This window comes from Microcaecilia unicolor, chromosome 1 (genome assembly GCF_901765095.1).
Source record: "Microcaecilia unicolor chromosome 1, aMicUni1.1, whole genome shotgun sequence".
Classification (NCBI taxonomy): Eukaryota; Metazoa; Chordata; class Amphibia; order Gymnophiona; family Siphonopidae; genus Microcaecilia; species Microcaecilia unicolor.
Window position 1 is genome coordinate 98,198,418 of NC_044031.1, and position 20,209 is coordinate 98,218,626.

Sequence of the window (20,209 nt, forward strand, 5' to 3'; positions counted from 1 at the left end):
ATCCTCTCCATCAGGCCACTAGAGAAACAGCGCCATTAAACCCACTGTAACTACAATGTTTTTCTACTGACCTAATGAAGAAATGACACACTTCAAAAGCTTGTCAAAAATACATTTATTTATTGGGATTTATTAACAACCTTTATGAAGAGATTCACCCAAGGCGGTGTAGAGCAGGTACTGTTAACAGCATTGCAATAGTAAAATGACCAAGTATAAACATAAATACAATAAATGAAAACAGCAAATTGAAACTTAAAAGTAGGACTACCATAAAACAGTATCAAAAAAATATACACATTTAACAGCACTGAAATTCAAATAACAGAGATATAATACTAATGAAACATGCAATAAGCATACATTAGAACATTCAGATAACTTGGATACGATTCTAATGCTTTTCTGCAGTGCAGCTTGCCATTCAGCTGAGGGGCCAATGCAGGCAGATGGGGATGAGATGTGTGGTACAAAGTCAGTTGTGATAAATAGATGGGTGGCTAAATTCAGGGCAAGTTCATTGTACAGTTAAACAAGATATAAGGAACTGGTCTAGGTTACAGTGTGTGTAGCAAGCTAGTCCAGGTGCAGAGTGAGTGGATACTCAGTCACCCTGTGTATTAAAGGATTGGGAGAAGAGCCAAACTTTCACCTGCTTTCTAAAGTTGAGGTAGTCTCGAGTTATACATAGCCCCTGAGTACGTTCCAGAGCCTGAGGGCTACTCCTGAGAAAGCTTGCTGGCGGATGTCACATCGTGCATTTTCTTTTGATGAGGGTACAGGGATAGTGATGCTCCTTGAGAGGACCTAAAGGTCTCAAAGGTGTATAAAAGGCTAACTTATTTTTTAAGTAGTCTGGCCCATTTAGTCTGAGGACCTTGAAAATCAAGCATAAAGTTTTAAATTTAATCCTGTATGGTACTGGTAGCCAGTGTAGTTTTTGCAGGAAGGGTGTGATGTCGTTCTGCTTGCAACCTTCTGTCAGTCGTGCTGCAGCATTGTTATCCAGTAAAAAGGTATTGCCTACAGTTTGGTTGTTGACCTTTATTTGCCAAACAATACATTTTTATTCTTACCTGTAAGTAATTTAAAAGATTCATGGTATAAATATATAAATGCTTACTACATTTGTGCACGTTTTAAAGCAAGGTATAATTCTGTTTATTTTATTTATTCATGACATTTATATCCCACATTATCCCGAAATAGACTCAAGTTCAATGTGGCTTACAAGCAAACAATAAAGTGAATAAAACATAATAATGTACAGAATATAACACAAATTACAAGAAGTTCAAGAAGCAAATTAATACATGTGCAGTAAGTAACCAGGGGTTTAGACTATCTCAAGGACAAACAAATAATTAAGGGTGGATAGGTGAGAGCATAGTTAGGCAGGACTAGATGGGAAAGGGTGTGGTTAAAATTCAAGTAGAGTTCTTTGTATTCAGAAAGGTCAGACTGAAGAAATGTGTTTTTAGAAGACTTCTAAAAGTTAGGTAATCATCTGTAAACTTGATTGATGTAGGAAGAGAATTCCAAATTTTGTTGCCTTGATAGGAGCAATTAGTAGAATGAATTTTCATATATCGCATTCTTACAGGTAGAGAAATGTAAGGCAAGATACTCTCTAGATGATGAAACAGCATTATGAGGGGGTAATGCAGTAAGAATATTCATATATGATTGGGCTTGACCAAACAGAATTTGGTGAATGAAAACACATAATTTGAAAGATATTCTATTTCTTATTGGTAACCAGTGTAGCTCATATAAAAGAGGAGTGGCTTTGGTGACGTGAAGAGATCAACATATAAGATGAGCAGCAATATTTTGAGCTGTTTGTAATTTTTTGAGAAGACCACGGAATTGCAGTAGTCGGATTTGGTGAGGACAAGGGATTGATCCAAAGTACGAAAGACAGATTTAGAGAAAAATGGCCTCAATCTCTTTAGCTTCCAAAGTGATTGAAAAACATTTAAAGTCAACTTAGAGACTTGGTTTTCAAGGGTGAGGAAACGATTTTCATTGATGACTCAAGGGAATAGGTTTTGTTCTTAATAGTAAAGTTACTAAGATCCATAGGATGTTGAGAGTTAGTTTTAATTAGAAACTTAGTCTTATCCATATTAAGTTTTAGTTTGAAATTAGAAGCCCATAATTTCATAAGTTTTATGCCTAGACTAATCTTGTGAGTTATGTCAAATAATTCCTTAGAGAATGGGATATAAATGGTGACAACATCAGCATATATGTATGTTGAAAGACCGTGTTTTTCTAAATGACCAAGAGGTATCATAATGTTAAACAAGATGGGGAAAGAGGAGAACCCTGAGGGACCCCACAGCCAGGAGACCAAGTGTAAGAAAGTACACCTGATTGATTTGATACGACCTAGATCTTAAGAAGCCAGAAAACCATTTCTGGACAACTCCAGAGATTCTGTAATAGTCAAGAATATTTAAAAGAATATTATGATCAACAGTATCAAAGGCACTGGTTAGGTCAAATTGAAGTATCAATATTTTGCTGCCAAAACTTAAATCGCTCCTAAAGTTAGTTGAGGGTGGTAAGCACAGTTTCTGTACTGTAAGAGGGCCTAAAACCAGATTGTGAACTATGCAAAATGGCATGAAGCTGGAGATATTCCATAAGTTGGCGCATGACAAGTCCTTCCATTACAAAATAACAAGAAGAGGAATTGAGGCTACTGGTCTATAGTTGGAAACTAAACAGGCTAGTTTGGGTATTTTTAGGTATAGGAGTCAAAATAATATTGCTGTTGTCAGAGAGAAAGAATACTTGAGACACCATCAAAGTTAAGATTCAAGTGCAAATGATGAAAGAATAAATCAGGAGCTGACTTGAGGAGGTAAGTAGGGCACATATCAAGCAGACTGTGTGAATTTGCGTATGTGCGTAACGCATGATTGACCTGATCAGTAGTAACTGGATAAAAAATATTTTCTAACAGATTTATAGAAGGCCACAAATTATGATTATGTATAGACATTTTAAAATAAGCTATTCATTGTGCCAGTATTGGTAAGTAATTTGCCATTCAGCTGGCAATTAAATCATTACTTCCTCTTTTGATTTTTTTTTTTTTTTTTTGTATTCTGATGTGGAGTAACCTAGTGTTTAGAAAAGCAGTCTGAAAAATGGGGAGACCAGGGTTCAAATCCTGCTTCCCCAGCATATGGTTGTCATCAGTAAAATGGTATATAAAACTTTTAAATAAATAAAACATATGCGGTTTGTGACTTTAAGCAAAGCCTCTCTCTGGGGTCCTTTAAGGCGCACTAACAATTAGCATGTGCCAAAGGCTAGAGACACCCATAGGAATATATGGGTGTCTCTAGTGTTTAGCGTGCACTAAAAACACTAGCACTCCTTTGTAAAAGACCCCCTCTGTGATCTCAGTTGCAAACGTAGACCATAAGCCCCCTAGAGACAGGAAAATATGTTCTATACCCCTAAATGTAACATGGCTTGAGGTATCAGTGAAAAGGCATGAGTGTATTAAAAATATATATAGTGCATTTAAGTTTCTGAAAGTTTCACGTACTTAACCACTTCCACCATTATTAATCTGAGTAAATCAAGGCACTAGTGTGCTGATCTTAATACAAACTGCATGCCAGTCTCACATGACTTCACATGAATGTAAATTGAACTATAAATTGGCATCAGAAAAAAACGTTAAACACGAGATGCATCCATAATACAATGGCTTTATCTTTTTTTTTTTTTTATTAAAAAAATATATAAAACATACTATTTAAAATAGAAGGAGCATTAACAGAACTAAGAAATGGCGAGTTTTATATTTTGAGGAATCTAGCCAGTAACTGACTGAATAAATTTCTGCAGTAAGATCACTTGGCCACATGATGGTGCTGTTTATTGCCAAATAGAATATGACTTAATTTGACACAACTATTTTTGTAGTTTCATGGTATGTGTTATTTTGTTTCAGAGCAAGAACCTAGGCAGCGTGTTCAGGCTGTCAAAGATTTAATTAAACAGTTGCCAAAGCCAAACCAGGAAACCATGCAGGTACTTTTCAGACATCTCAAGAAGTAAGTACCATATGTATGATAATGTAATATAATGTTAGGTTTCTGAAGCAAAAGTTATTAAAACTAAATCTAGTTGACAGGAAGTTAGTGTTTTTTCGTCATTTCATTTTCTTGGATTTTGTGGTTGAACAGAAAAGTAGGATATTTTTTTCACAGGACCCAAAGAGATGTCTAAACATTCGTTGTTTTGATTGGCACAAATCTGCATTATACTTTGAGACTCTCTCTATGAGACTTTTCACCTTACTCCTTCCTATCATAAAATATGTACAGCCCTTGTCTTCTTACACATATCCTTCTAGCTGTGGATCAAATTAGGTTCTCACGTCTAATCCTCGTCATCCCCTTCTGCCAGTTTGGTTTTGCAGTGTTAGCAGATACAGTAAAGATAATTATGTGTATTTCAATTAATATGCCTTTCTTTTGGAATGCAAAATGCTTAGCAGTATCAGGTACAACTAAATACAAATACATTTTGTATATAATTCATATGTATGAGGTAAATTTTATATATGTAGACATAAGCCTAATTTTAAATCCAGTTTATGTAGTGATTCCTCATTTTCATTCATTAGAAATTTCCTGAACACCAGAGGCTGGGTTTGGGTGCTAAAGTGTTATACATCCTCTGAGGACAAACAGTTCACCCATCATGCCAGCTGGTCAGCCTCTTCCATAGCTTTCCATGAGACTTAATCCACTAGGCTTGCACAGCACTTCTCTCATTCTAACAACGTGCCTCAGTCTTGGGGGTGGGGGTAAGGGCTTCTGCGTTCTTTTTGTTTCTTGTTTCTGTACCATCGGCTTTAACAAGTGCCTGGGCAGCGCCCCAAGATGTGGAGTACAGATGAAGCCTAGTGGTTAGAGGAGGAATTCTCAGCCAAGTCCTCAGTCCACACCCAGCCGTCAGGTTTTCAGGATATTCATTCTGGATATCTTGAAAACCAGACTGGCTTAGTATGTCCCAAGGTCTGGGTTAGAGCAATGGGCTAAGAACTGGGAAAGCCACTTAGCCCTCCAGTACTTCAGATTGCAAGCCCTCCTTTTAGAAAGGCAGGTTTCCCAGGAATACACATATAGGTGACAGCAAGAGCAGATGCTACATGTGTAGTATCAACTGACAGCTATGTGTGGAGAAGGACCAGTTTTAGAAAACTAAATGTACATGGAAAGCACAAGGTCTTACATGTGTGTGTGCCAACACTTAAATATGTAGTTTGCAAAATAGCAGCCCATAGGTATATGTAGTGGCACATAACATATAAGGCAGCCAGTTCTGCAAAACTACATGTTTATTTATTGGGATTTATGAACCACCTTTATGAAAAGATTCACCCAAGGCGGTGTACAGCATATTTGTATCTCCGGGCAGTTTAATAAGCCCCTGGTCTGATTAGTTTCCACTTCCAAGCATCAACCCACTTTATTCAGGCATCTCTTCCCACCCCCCCCCCCCCTCACCCTGGATCCCACCTGGAGGAATGCCCCCTCCCAACAGAGGCCCTCATCTTATATGGTGGCCAATGACCATCATGTATTAGTCTCCCACTTGAAAACCAACACCTCCCCCCCCCCCCAAAGGATATAAACATACAGGATTTCCCACCCCCAAGCCACTCCATGGGCTTAGTGGGGGGGGGGGGGGGCGGGGGGATGAGTGATGCCCACTCACCCTGCCTTGAGAGCACACAGAATAGGACAAAATTTCTCACCATTTTGGAATTCCACTGCTAATCTTTTGTCACATATAGCATGTAACAGGATACTTGATGTGTTAGGGGATCACTGGATAGTGTTTGAGATTAGCCTTATTTCCGGTATGGCCTTGTGAATGGGAGGGGATGGGGAGGACCTGGACTGGTAGAATCCTCATTTTTCCAGATGTGTCCTAATCTTATTATTTAGTTTGAAACAGTTAACATATCTGCTACCAGAACATGGGTATGAAATGAGAAAAGTACAAGAAAATTTTAAAAATAATAAAATATATAAGGAGGTTTTTTAAGACTTGTGAGGAAGCTTGTGCTGCTGAAAGTCCCATACTAATAATTAGGCAGGTTGCTGAACTTCTAAAGTCTTTTTCCTCGTTTTTTGAGAATATATTTGGACTTAGTAATAGATAATATAACTTGTACTGTTGAGTATTAAGTTAGAAAAATACAATGTTGAGCATAAATCAAATGAATCTTTAAAAATGGAACAGTAAAGCAATTGTGAAATTAAAAACACCATATGAAGCAACTAGAGCGAAAATGTCACAATTGAAATGTGATTAGAAACGGCACATAAACTTTCAACATATCTATACACAAATACAAAAGCCTAATGTTAAAAAATAAAATCTTAATGTTAAGAAAACAATTTTTAAAAAGTGGTAGACAAGCTTATGTTAAAATAAATTTAAAAGCTGTACAGCAATCCATCAAAGTTGTGTAAAACTGAAACATAACCACAAGAATAAAAAAATAATAAACTACTTGAAAACTTTTATATGAGCAAAAGACCCAAAAAGTTAAAAACCTGATACAATAAAAAGACATACCCACTCTCATAAGACAGTCTGAATACAACCTGTACAAAAGGTTATATATATATATATAAATCAGGTTTATATTAATAAGTATATGCCATGAACCAAAACAAACACATACAACATGGCAACATATATCTGAAAAAGATATGTAAAGAAAGTATACTTTACTACATAGAAAAATTATCAATGTGTACGTAAGTATGGAATGTTTTCTAGTCTTTAAGCCTTCTCCATAAAAACATAAATATATGGAGCCTTGCATGAGTCATAAAAATAGAAATACATGGAGCCTTGCATGAGTCAGAATGTTGCTAATTTTTTGTTTTTACAGTATATAGACTCCTGAAGCAGGCCTCACAGCCGAAACATGGCCCATGTCGAGTCTTGACTCTATTGATACAATAAATTGTTGAGTACCTCTGGTTTGCTTTGTTTCTCCAACATCCCTGCTATGTGGTTGCTCCTGAATATAACTCACCTTAAGCTACTACTGAAACAAGTGTGAGCTAAATCCAAATAAAGAATTAAATTGCAGTTTAAAATATTTAAACTGTAATGGTAATGCTAACTTTAAAAATAATTGACAACCCATTGATTGCTTTTTTTTTTTTCTGAACCTCTGCATGGCAGACATGTAATATGGAAAATACAAGTCCTTACTCACTAGGTGTTCTCTGAGAACAGAGGATATCATTCCTCACAATTGAGTGATACTGTCTGATGGAGAAACGTAAACAAAAACTTTTTTTTTTAATTTGAGCGCTGCACTGATCATGTGTAGGACTTCTGAAATAATGCTTTAGTGTAGGTCTACTTCAGTTTCATGTAAAGTTATTACTAGAAGAAGCCAGATAAAAAATTTGGTGGGCTTTGTGAGAATTTATAGCCTATTGTCCACAAAGACCACCTGTTGCAGGTAAGCCCGCTTTGCTTTCTGCATGAACAAGCAGAATATCATTGGTCTTTAACAAAAAAGTGGAAAACAGAGAATCCAAGGGATCAGCTAGCAAACAACTTTGTTTTTGACAGGAATAGATTGTTTTTGTCATGTGCTTCATTTTTTAACCAAAGCAGCCTGAAAATCATTAAAATGCACCCTGTGAAGAATAGAGTTGGGTTCAACAGAACAAATGACATCTCGTAAACAATATAGGTCAGTTTGACAGTCTGTTTCCTACACTCCTTTCCTATGTCCTAAAGGTCATCCAGAATGTTTCACATTTATTGGCTCATGATGAGCTAGTGAAAAAACTATGCAGGATCATCCTCACAAGAAGATCTTAGGGCAGCGCTTCTAAGCCCTCTCCTAGAGGTACCCCTAACCAATTGGGTTTTCATGAGTGCCATAATGAATATGCATGAGATCTACATACAGTGGATCTCAGATATATATCTGTCTCATTGTGGTAATCCTGAAACCCAAGTGGCTAGGTTTGCCCCTGGGAGAGAATTGAAAAGCCCTGATTAGTCAACTTTCTTGTTGACAGGTTGCTTAGAGGGGTGGGGCAGGAAGCTTGAGAAATTGGGGATGTCCATTTCCAACAAATGGATGATCTCTGCCTTCTGCCACGAAACACCTAGCCACTCACCTGGGGCTAACCCTGCGGCCACTTAGAGGGTCTATCCCCAGCACAGCTCAGGTCCACCTGCACCTGGGCATGTGCTCTACACTAGCACCCTCCTCCCACCGACTGGGTCCCAACTACCTCTGGGTGAGTCTCCTGCTCTCAAGTTATCCCCAGTGATTTCTAGGTTACTGGGACCACACTCCCAGTGGTACCACAGTTCCTAGAAAGCACTCACAGACCCAACACACACATCACCGGGATTCTTAGTCAGTCCAGAGACGCAGAGTCAATAAACTAAAAAAATTATTGTCATAAAAAATATAAACAGTGAACTATAAAAACAGATGGAAAATAACAGGCAAATAATAGGTAACTGAATAAGGATCAATTATAAAGCTATCTAAACATTTTATCACTACCTGGATAGTGCCTGGGAAGTACAAGAAGTATAGCTGCTCTTGGGTTACAGAATATAATTGCTTACAGGGTCTCAGTAAAGAGATCTTTCTCTCTCTCTACTTCCAAACTGAGACTGGATAAAAATCATTATTTCCAGACTGAATTTGAGCTCCTGGGCCAATCAGAGCCCAGAACAACATTTTTTAAAAGTAGCTAGCCACATTACTGCAGGTTACTTCCTCTTTGTGTTAAACTAAAGAAGGAACAGTCATTTCTTTGTAACAGCTTTAAACATAAAACATGCACCACCTGCTGGCCAAACTAGAGAAATATATATCAAGAAATAATATAGTTTACAGGCTTACAAAACCCACTGTTTTTTATCACACCTTCTCCTTGGCAAAATTGGTTAGACATCCTCTGATAGAGTCCGCTTCCTGTGGAGGAGAGGGTTCAAGGGGAGACCTATTGATTCCTCCTGATCCGAACAGTCCTCAGATCCATAATTGTGTCCTCAGCACTACTCAGAGTCCATTTCAGAAAAAGGCTCTGTTGGAGAAGACTACTAAACATATACCTGGTTAGCAGAAAAGGCCTCTTTGAGGATCCCCCATCTTTTGTGGCCAAGGCTCCAATGTAGATAAGTGCCAAGCTTTTTCTCCTACTGGAGATGGATGTCATAGTGGCTACTGCAGATGTTTGTGTCTGTTAAGGATGAAAAAGACTTGAAGCAGTTCAGAAAAGTATGACAAAATGGTATGGGGTTTGCACCACGAGACTTATGAGGAGAGACTTGATGGCCTGAAGGTATACACATGGGGGAAAGAAGAGGTGGGATGATATGATACAGACATTCAGATATCTGAAAGGTATTAATATACAAACAAATCTTTTCCAGAGACAGTAAGGTGGTAGAACTAGAGGACATGAATTTAGATTGCAGGGGGCACTACTCAGAAATAACATTAGGAAGTTATTTTTCACGGAGGGGGTGGTAGATGCCTTGAATGCCCTCCTGTGGGAGGTGGTGGAGATGAAAAAAGAGTAACAGAATTCAAAAATGCATGGGATAAACACAAAGGAATACTTTATGGAAGGCATGGAACCAAACAAGCTTACAGGTGATTAGATGGCAACACCAGTAATTGAGAAGCATGTTGGTGATTAGATGGCAACGGCTGTAACTGAGAAGCAAAGCCAGTGCCGAGCAGACTCCTACAGTCTGTGCTTTGATCATGGCTAACAGATTCAGCTTCAGTAGTTGGAGAACAAGGCCAGTGCTGGGCAGACTTCTATGGTCTATGCCGTGATTGTGGCTGGAGAGATTTGGATAGGGTGGAGTGGGCTTCAATGACAACTTCAGTAGTGCCAGGCAGACTTCTACGGTCTGTGCCCTGAAAATGACAAGGACAAATCAAGATCAAGTATACATATGTAGTATCGCATCATACCTTATGCTATGAGTTTATCTTGATGGGCAGACTGGATGGACTGTACTGGTCTTTATCTGCCATTATCTACTATGTTACTACTGTACAGTATGTTCATCAGTACCTTGAGAGTGATCATACCTGCAACTACTGAAATACAGAAAAGCAGAGGAATCACAGCAAGTAGAGAAAATGTGTAATGAATAAATACATAAAATATATGAAAATGAATAAAATTGAATTAGAAACAAACATACGTATCCTATATAATAAAAAGCACCTCCAACGTTCTGAAGCTGACTCCGTGGCACTATAGGGTTTGTAAGTCTGTAGTTTAATGTTTCATTGGCTCTCACTGTCAACGAAGAACCAATCAGACAGAACGGAACTTGGAGGAGGGAAGTGGAGTGGATTGAATCTCCAACAATCATATACAGGGAGGTACGAACATCAGTGGAGGCAAGTGCACAGAAGGGAAGACAAACATTTAATCACTTTGTCACTCACACACATCACACACACACACACACACACACACACACTCAGTCACTCTGTGTATCTCTCTCTTACACTGTCTGTAAAACACACAGTCTCTCACATGGGCAACTGTATGTTGCATTCTCACGAGTAAGGAGCTCTTCTGATGTGATTGTTAAACTGATTGAAGGGCCTGAACAAGGAAAACTTTTACCACATTGTAACACAGTTTACACAAAAAATATTGTATATAAAGAAATCTTACACATGTAAACAACAATTATATTCAGAATACAACCGTGGAAACATTAATGGCAGGAACTCATTACATTGCTATCGCCCGTTTCATTGCGTTAAGAAACTGGCCTTTTTTACTAGTATTATAAATAAAACATAACTTGGCCTTAGATACCTGCATCTGTATTTCAGGGTAACTGCAATCAGTGGCTTGCAGTTGTAGAAATCATTATCAAGAGTGAATTAAAATAATCCAGACAAAATTCTTTAGAAAGGAAAAGATAAGATTTTATGATCTCAGTGTGTCATTGCAGCCAGTGCCTGTGCAGTAATCCTTGTTAGATGGTCGTTCCAAACCATCTATCCAAGGCCTCACTGAATATTGACATTGCCAGCGATGCATGGAGTGTGAGAGAAGTGACATCCTGTTGTGTCAGTGTGGGTGTATCTGTGGCTGGACTCTAATCCCTTGAAAGCTGTTGCAGTCCCCCAGGTTTATTCATGGATGAACCATTCTTTCTGTGTGGAAGCATAGGAGATGAGATGGCAGCTGCCTCAGACCTCTGCATTCAGCTTTGTGAGGGTCACTGTTGATGTTTTCTCATCTTTGCTTGACATTTGAGTTCCTTGATGCCAATAACAGTGCAGGGAAGTCCTTCACATGTATCAGGTTGGACTTTAATGATATTGATGTTGTACTTAAAAAAGAGAGTCCCACAATTCACAGATAGTAGCAATGTCGAGTGGGAAACACCAGGAGATGAATAGTAGATTCAAATTGAACAGTTCTTTATTGTAGAAGTTTACAAGTGAGACTCATCACAAGTCATGTTTTTGCATAATTGCTTTCCTCAGGAGTCCATAGAACAGAATTTAATGCTCTGATCATTCTTAGAATTGAGGCGCTGTATCAAAAAGACTAAATAATAGTGCTTCCAACATGTAGCATAGTGTTCTCAGTACAAAAAAGGGTGCTAATGTTTCCTTGCTGTTGATCAGTCAGTCGAAAACTAGAGTAGGGAAGGCACTTCTAAAAACCACAGGGATGACGATGTAGAAAACAACCAAGGATATTTATTGGAAACACATCAAATTGACTTGAATTTGTTGGATTGTTACTCCCTCACCCGTCTTAGGTGTTTTTCCTTCCTCCTTGATGTTGCAATTACATGGTTCCTGGAGGTCATTGCCATTGATCCTGATGAACTTAGGTTGAATTTGAACAGAAAGGTTTCTCCATGTATTCTTGACAGTCATGAAGACCCCTGGGTGTTATATTTTGACAGGTGACACAGCAAGGCTTGTTGTGTTTGGGCCCAAGTCACAGTAGGTGTAAATCACGGGTGTTGGTGTTTGACATTTTCCTGATTCTTCAAGCTATTGGAGAGATTCAATTTCTGGGAGGTTAGAACTAAAATAGCCATCAATAAAATCAGATGACTCAATGGCAGATATTCTTGTCTGATGCTACTCTCAGTACTCCGGTGTTGGTGCAGGCCATGACCATGCAAAAAAAGCAAGGAAACTAAAGGATTGCTAAGAGGAGGAATCACAAATTTGTGGGGACCCAACACAAAAATTAATTTTTAAGTTACTCATAAAAAGACTGAGACAAAAGCTCACATTCAGTGGGCTCTACAAAAAAAAAACCCTGGAACTGAGGTGACCTTGCACAGCAGTGCCAATGCAGAAAATCCTGCATATGCTCAGTTCACTGTCTGTCAGATGATGATGCTCACTTGTAATAACTATGATATTCTATTTGACCTTGGGAAAAATAATATTGAAAAAAACGTTCTGCTGTAAAAGTGTTAAAACAGTTTTTCATAAACACCATAAATGGTTAAAATGACGTAGGTAATGGAATTTAAAAGTAAAATAAAGTGAAGACTTGTGCACACATTTCTTTGTATTTCGGTGTTTTAATTTGGAAAACAAAGTTCCGGTATCCCATTCTATTGAAGAGACTCTTAAATTGTCTCAAGCAATTTCTTTTTTTGTTTGTTTTTTTGTGGGTCATTCTTGAAACTGGAATTCTTTTTCTTCATTTTTAGGAACACATCCCTAAATGTTTGTGCCACAACAGAAATACTTGAGGGAAATTTAGTTCTGGTTGAAATGGGTTTGTTTTTCCTCAGAATGCCATCTTTAACATCCTAAAGTGGAATACTGTCTAAACTGAAACTAGTATTTGCTTGGCTTCAATAAAAGAGAGCCGGGCCACACTCCATTCAGAATATATAAAGCTCTTGCTTAAGACTAAAATTGTTTCTCCTAGTTAGTGCATATATATTTCAGGATCATTCCATGTACTGGAAATATGGAATGGCATGCTGATTCAGTTTCTGCATTTGACACATAATCTACCATAACTGTAATTTACCAAACACTTCACAGTACTACAGTGCATATTTGACCAGCTGGAAAGTTTACTGTTATAGAAAACAATGTTTCTGCGGGCAGTTCAGCAGGGACGGACTATACCGATCTGTGGTTGATTGAGCAGTTCAAGGAAATACAAGAAAACTATGGGGCCCTTTTACTAAAGCGTAGCATGCTAAGAAGCACATTTTATACCTGTGGGCTTTTTAGTATTAGCATGCGCTTATTCCATTAGTGCAAGTTAAGCTTTACTAAAAGGGACCCCTATGTGATTGAAGTGTGTGTTTAGTAAGCAAAATTATGGCACCTCATTTAGGTATTAGATATTTGGAGAAACTAAGGGCCTCTTTTATCATGCTGCACTAGTGGTTTCCGCATAGCAATGCCAACAGATCCCGTTCAAAATAAATGGGCATTGTCAGCATTATGACACCAGAATCCACTAGCGTGGCTTGATAAGAGACCCTGAATGCCCTCCACCCATCAGAAAGCATGATAAAATTATTTTCCTGAACAGCCAAGATTTATTTGTTTGCATTTATAAATTTCAGGTTAAGGTACAAAAATGCCTTAATATTTTATAATAGTGATACAGAGATCTTGGCTATACAGCATGTGGAGTTTTACTACAGTCATGTAGTCTTTTCTTTCTAATCATGGCATTCCGTTTCAGAGTGTTTATAATTATAAAAGTTCACACGCATTTTTATTCTGTTTTCTAAAGAAAATGTGACCAAATGTCTTAATTTAATCTTTATTTTCCTTTCTCTCTCCTTTCCAGGGTTGTTGAAGTTGGAGAAAAGAACAGAATGAATGTTCAGAGTTTAGCAATAGTTTTTGGGCCCACTCTACTGAGACCAGAAAAAGAGACTGGTAACATAGTTCACACAGTATACCAGAATCAGATTGTGGAATTAATTCTACTGGAATTTTCTGCCATTTTTGGATCTTAAATTTTCTGAAAGAAAAAGCCTGTGTTAAGGTTGTGGCCACTTTACTCCCTTGGAAGACAATTATTTCCCTACACAACTGGAAATGTGCAACTGACATTTGTGGACCAAGCATCAGCGCAGTGAATTTTGTACTTTTTTTTGGTTTTGCAAAAAAGAACTGTTGGACTTTTGTTTTAGTAGCAATTCTTGATATGGTTTCTTCATAAGTTTATTTTATTGCATTTTTTGATTATTTCAAAATGCAGTTTGGACTGACATGCCACAATACTGCAAATCTAGTAAAAACACTGGATTTCTTGGCGTAAAAACAATTAAAGCTATCTCTTAATCTTATGCTATGAATAAAAGCTTTTATCTTTTGAAATTTGCTTATTTGGGAGAACAAATTTTTGTCAAGTATGCTTTGGGGGTATTTTTTATGTGAAATTCAAGATTTTGTGTCCTGGTCTTGTTTCTTGACACAGGTCTAATTGTGTGTAAACTGTGCAGGGTTTCTGCATGCAGTGACAGTTTAAAACTAGTTTCGAGAGTGGTCAGTTTGGTTTACAGTAATCAAAAACTAGTTCCTTGGTAGAGGATTAGTATTTTACCTTTATTGCACATCGTTGTTTTTGGGTTTCTTTAGTTTCTTAAAGCAGCAGCATCTCTGCATCTAAAGTTTGATGCCTTTCTTCAACACCCCAGAAGAATCTTTTTTTCTTCAATTTTTATTTTTAATATCAGTTTATCTTTACAATATCTCAGCCCTGCTGTCCTGTTTTCTTTCCAATAGCTTTATAACAGCCCCTATTTAGCCAATAGGAAGTAACATTCTATCAGGTGGAGAGAGGTATGGCTACAAACTGGAAAAATTGAAAAAAAAACCTTTTCTATATAAGTGGAATGCTCAAAACATGCTAGTATTTTTTTTTCTACTGATTCAGAACAACAGGGGAGCCAGAGGGTTAGATGATGATTTAATTTTATTATAACAAACCTTTAAAGTATATGACCCTGCTGCTTTGCCAGAAGTGCATACAAGTATTCTTTTCTAACAATGAACTGACAGGAGTATCGTAAGGTATTTGATGTACTGGAGTGTTATCAAGCATATATCTCAGTTATGCAGGGTATTTCTTGAATTACCAGCCAAGCTGTACCAAAATATAGTCAATACAGAATGAATCCTGTGCTGACCTTCTCTAATTTTATGTAAATTCTTTGTATGATCCTGTGATGGTAACATTTTGCTCATGTAAATAGTCTAATAAATAGTTGTATAGTCTCTATAGTATCTTACACTCACACATTTCTAATCATGGATAGACCAGCAACAGGAAACCCTTCCATTGGTAATGGGTTTCCTAGATAAACAGGTTTTTATTTGGGAGAACTAACTGTGTGCACTTTTATATTTTCATTTGCAGATGAGGAGTGTGGTACTGGAAAATACTGAAAGACTTGTGTTAAATGCTTTATGGCAACATGAGGAACCTTTCTGTTTATTTAATTTGTATAGAACATTAGGTAAAATAGATGTCAAGGCTGCATAACGTTCTAACAAATACTGTATAGGTGATGGATAAACATTGTATGAACTGGTTGATAACTTCCAGGAAACAAAATTCAAACTTTAAGCATTTCTTTTTACATTAATAATGTAAACTGTACAATAAAATAGTTTTGGAAGATTTTGTTACAGGGAGCATTATCTGCTGAAGATTTTTGTAAATGTATTTTTCTTGACTAACTGCTGTATTTTGACATATTTTGTTATGTCTAATCTGAATAAAGAAAACTGACATTCAGGGTTTGCTTCATTCCATATTTGTATTCATCATACTTCTTGTTGATGCTGTATTTGGATTTATTAGCCACCTTTATGGAGATTCATCCAAAGTGGTATACAACGGGGATGACTGGACATTATCAACAAAATTAAACAACCAAATGGAAAGATAAAATACAATCGGGTACATTTCAGCATAAGCAAATTAAATCTTTGTAGTAGTAATGACATGGTACAGTATCATAAGTGTACTTACTAAAACAAGTAGAATATTCATATAATTGATATAAATTTCAGCAGAATACAAATGATATACCATAATAGGCAACATAGGACATTCCTATAATATGGATATGATGCTAATTATGTCAGCACAATACAAATCATACACCTTAATAGGCAACCAGGGAGTGGGGGTGGTGACAAGTCCAGTTCAGGCATCAACAGACAAGAGGGGGTAGGACAATGGCATTGGGAGAAATAAATGGATGGTGTATAATTATGGTACAGCCAGAGACCCCCCCCCCCCCCCCCCCCCCCCCACTGGAATGGTGGAGGGCCCAGTCATAGAGCTCAGGCTATTACAGACCTTGACTGAGTCAGAAATCTGATGGCTGACATAACTGGGAGCTTACTGGAAAAGTATGGCCTAGTTTGTAGCCTGGATTGAGGCCTAAAAGTTAGGTCAATAGATATGGAAACAAAATGGAGGATTTCAGCACAAAATGGAAGCCCGTATCTGTTGCAAAGTGGAATTTTCTCTAATGTAAGTTAGAAAAACAAGTTGAGAAATGAGTGAGTCATGCCAGGTGCAGAGAAAATAGGGAACTAGCTGTCCAAGAGAGGAGGGAGACTTTCCTGTGAGCAGGGTCTTGCTTAAGATTTGTGGTCAAGTGAGCTAAAGACAAAACCATGTTAGCAAGATAGAAGCTACTCATTAGCATGAGCCAATCAGTGACAACCATGACATTAGCATAGATCCAATCAGGTATATCTACTGTCATATTATCCATATCCTGAGGGCACCTATAAAAATCAGGGTTTTTCCTGGTTTAAGCTAGAGAGAGAAGGGTTGGCACTCTCTCTCCAAGGGAAACCAATGTGTCCAGCAGAATTGACAAATTACCTAATTGCTTTCCCTTGTAAAACCTCTAATTGGTAAAAGAAATTATAAAAGATTAGCAAATAATTAACACCTGTTTGCAGCTTATTATATTCCTATAATTAATTGATTGTACGTGCCTGTTGTCAATCACTTATTTGACTTATACCTTGGTAAATAAACTCCTCATTCCAAATGATGATTTGTGGGCTTCACTTAATGATGAAAGGCTGTAAGTATAAATGCTTTTGCTGTATCAGGCTATCATTCGCTGCATTGTATAACCTGTAGCCTAAATCCAGTTTGTCATAAGGCTGGTATCTATTCCTTGCCAGTGCTGAGAGGCGGACTAATGCGGGTCCCTTAGACCTAACATCTCTCTCAGTGGCAATTCCTTTTAGAACTTCATAACTCCCTGATTACCCCAGTACTAATGCTATTTAGAGATGGAGTCAGATTAAGGTCACTCCAGCCTTCTTGGGGGGGGGGGGGGGGCTCGGGACCCCTCAATTCAAAACAGTGGCTAGATTGAAGGCAAATTATATATACAGTTGAATAAGATATATGGAACTAGTCTTAGTTAAAAGGTATATGGTAAGCTAGTCCAGATGTGGAATGAGTGGCAGAGAAAGGAAGTCCTGAGTACTTAAAATAGGTATTCTAGAACTAATTTTTAAAAATATTATTTTAGGTTTTACCTGGTTGAGTACACTGATGATAAATTGAGGAATCTAAGAGAAGACTAACTAATGGTGCAGTATCAAAATATTAGACAACTTTTGAGAATCCCTCTTGCCAAATGCAAGCAGCCTTAATGAGACTGTGAGCAGGACAAGAAAGAACTGCTGTTGCTATTGTTATGATGCAGCTTGAGTGGACTATATATACATTACATTGGTAATAGGAAAGCTTGGTCTGTGCTAAGGCTTTTAAGATGTTAGTTAAATATTAAGTGCAATTACAGGGGCTTTCCAACCATCAAGAGCCAAGAAGGCCTGTGATAAGTTGCACTCATCACATATATGTACTAGCTTGGCATGACAGGAGCAGATGCTGAGATCAAGGTAAGGTCAGGCCGCTCTGTCTCTTCAGGGCTAGACTAATCCTGAAGTGCTAGCAAGGAACTGCACCTAATCTCACCTGACTGCAGCCAATGATGGGCAAAGACAGCAACAATTAGCTGTTGGCCAAAACCTTATACAATGTGGTTTTTGAGAAACCAGCCAGATGAAGAACTCTAGCCTCCAGCAAAGAGAGCGAGCGGAAGGAAGTGTCATTGAGTAGAAGATCCCAGGAGACTTTCAGCCCTTGCTACAAGTGAGAGGCTTTCACTCAGAGGAGGCAGATAGTGTACTATCAATTTTGTTCAGAATGGACAAGCATAAGCATTTTGTGGTAAGCATGTGCTACATCATATTCTTTATTTTTGTGATAAATACAGCATCCTTGTTTGTTCCAGTGCTAGAAGCTCTCGTAGATTCTTGCTTCCGTACACATGTAAACCTCAACCTACCAGACTTTGGTTAACTAACATGCTGGTCATTCCTTAGACAATTTCCCTACATGGTTTGAGACCGCTCTTGTTCATTGTGGAGAGAGCTACTGCTGTGGCCTACATTGCCAGGCTATCTTTAAGATTATCATTTGGATAAAGAAGGGGAAAATAGTCATCAATTGTGGTAACTATGCGGATGTTCCTCAATCAAATGTCATATATATATATTAAGAAAGAAAAGATACAGTGATGTGAGAAAAATAGGGGTGGGGACCAGCGGCATCAGATATGAAACAGTGGCCAGGCTATTAGGTTTCCTATAGCGCTCAGCTATTCCAGACCTTTGAGCCTACTGCATGATATCAATCGCCAAGCCAGACCCGAGAGTTCTATGACAATACAAAATGTAGTACTTTATTTGAAAATCATGTGTAAACGTGCTTTAAAATAGTTTATAAAAATACAAAATTTCAGCACTGTCTAAAGTTGAAATGCTACCAAAGTCTTGAACAACCCAATCAAAGTGAGAAAAATGTAGATAGTGACTACTTATCTGCATGTGCAGAGTCAGCGCTGATTAAAAAACTTTCTACTGCATTATTGCAGTGACAGCCAGCCTGCAGAAGAGAAAGAGAGATGCTGCTGTGGCCCAGGGCAGCGATGTGACACCAAGCCATAATAAAGAAGGAGCCGGCTTGTAGAATAAATGTAATAAAAAAAGCTAAAAGTGGAGGAGTGGCCTAGTGATTAGAGCACCAGTCTTGATATCTAGAGGTGGCCGGTTTGAAGGGGGGCAGACTCAAGAAAAATGTCAGGAAGTATTTTTTCACGGAGAGTGGTGGATGCTTGGAATGCCCTCCCGCGGGAGGTGGTGGAGAGGAAAACGGTAATGGAATTCAAACATGCGTGGGATAAACATAAAGGAATCCTCAGAAGGAAGGGATCCCCAGAAGCTTAGCCGGCGGTGGGAGGTGGGGATAGTGCTGGGCAGACTTATAAGGTCTGTGCCCTGAAAAAGACAGGTACAAATCAATGTAAGGTATACACAAAAAATGACATGTGAGTTTATCTTGTTGGGTAGACTGGGTGGACCGTGAAGGTCTTTTTCTGCCATCATCTACTATGTTACTATGTTAGAGGTGGCCAGTTCAAATCCTGCTGCTACTCCTTGTGATCTTGGGCAAGTCACTTAACCCTCCATTGCCTCAGGTACAAACTTAGATTGTGAGCCCTCCAGGGACAGAGAAATACCCGGTGTACCTGAACGTAACTCACCTTGAGCTACTACTGAAAAAGGTGTGAGCAAAATACAAATATATAAATAAAATAAAAGAAAGGAAGAAAATGGCCAGAGGAAGGAAAGGGGAAGACTGAAGAGACTAAAAGGCATAAAATGAGGGTGGGGGAGAGAGGGAGAAGCTGGAGAAAGGAAAAAAAAAGGGGGGAAAGATTCTCATGGGAAGAGGCTTAGAGAGAAGAAGGGGACAATGAATAATCTGCAAGGAAGGGGAGAAAACTAGAGTGGGAAAGGACACAAGGGGTACAGGCCAAAAGAAGAAACAAACTGGAAAGAAGAAGAGGCTGTAGAAAAGAAGCAAGGAAGAGGATTGAAGAAAATACAACAGATGAGAAAAACAAGCCTATAATAGAAGAGATGTTTGTTTTTCTGGCACTGCAGAGTGTGTATATGTTTGGGGTGGGGGGGGGGGGGGGTGCCTTACATCTCACATTAGTAGAGATTGAGATGTCTACCAGGATTTTAATATGTTTAGAGTAGACATAG

The 20,209-nt window shown here is 38.2% G+C and overlaps 1 protein-coding gene across 1 annotated transcript in view; it reads left to right on the forward strand.

Annotated features, from left to right (window-relative positions):
• The window catches only part of ARHGAP12 (Rho GTPase activating protein 12), a 222,388-nt gene extending 206,540 nt beyond the window's left edge, over nt 1–15,848 (forward strand). The window contains 2 exon segments of the mRNA XM_030199157.1: nt 3,980–4,082; nt 13,890–15,848. Of these exon segments, the coding sequence (XP_030055017.1) occupies nt 3,980–4,082; nt 13,890–14,061 (275 nt within the window). The 3' untranslated portion in view covers nt 14,062–15,848.
• Nucleotides 15,849–20,209: the final 4,361 nt, after the last annotated feature.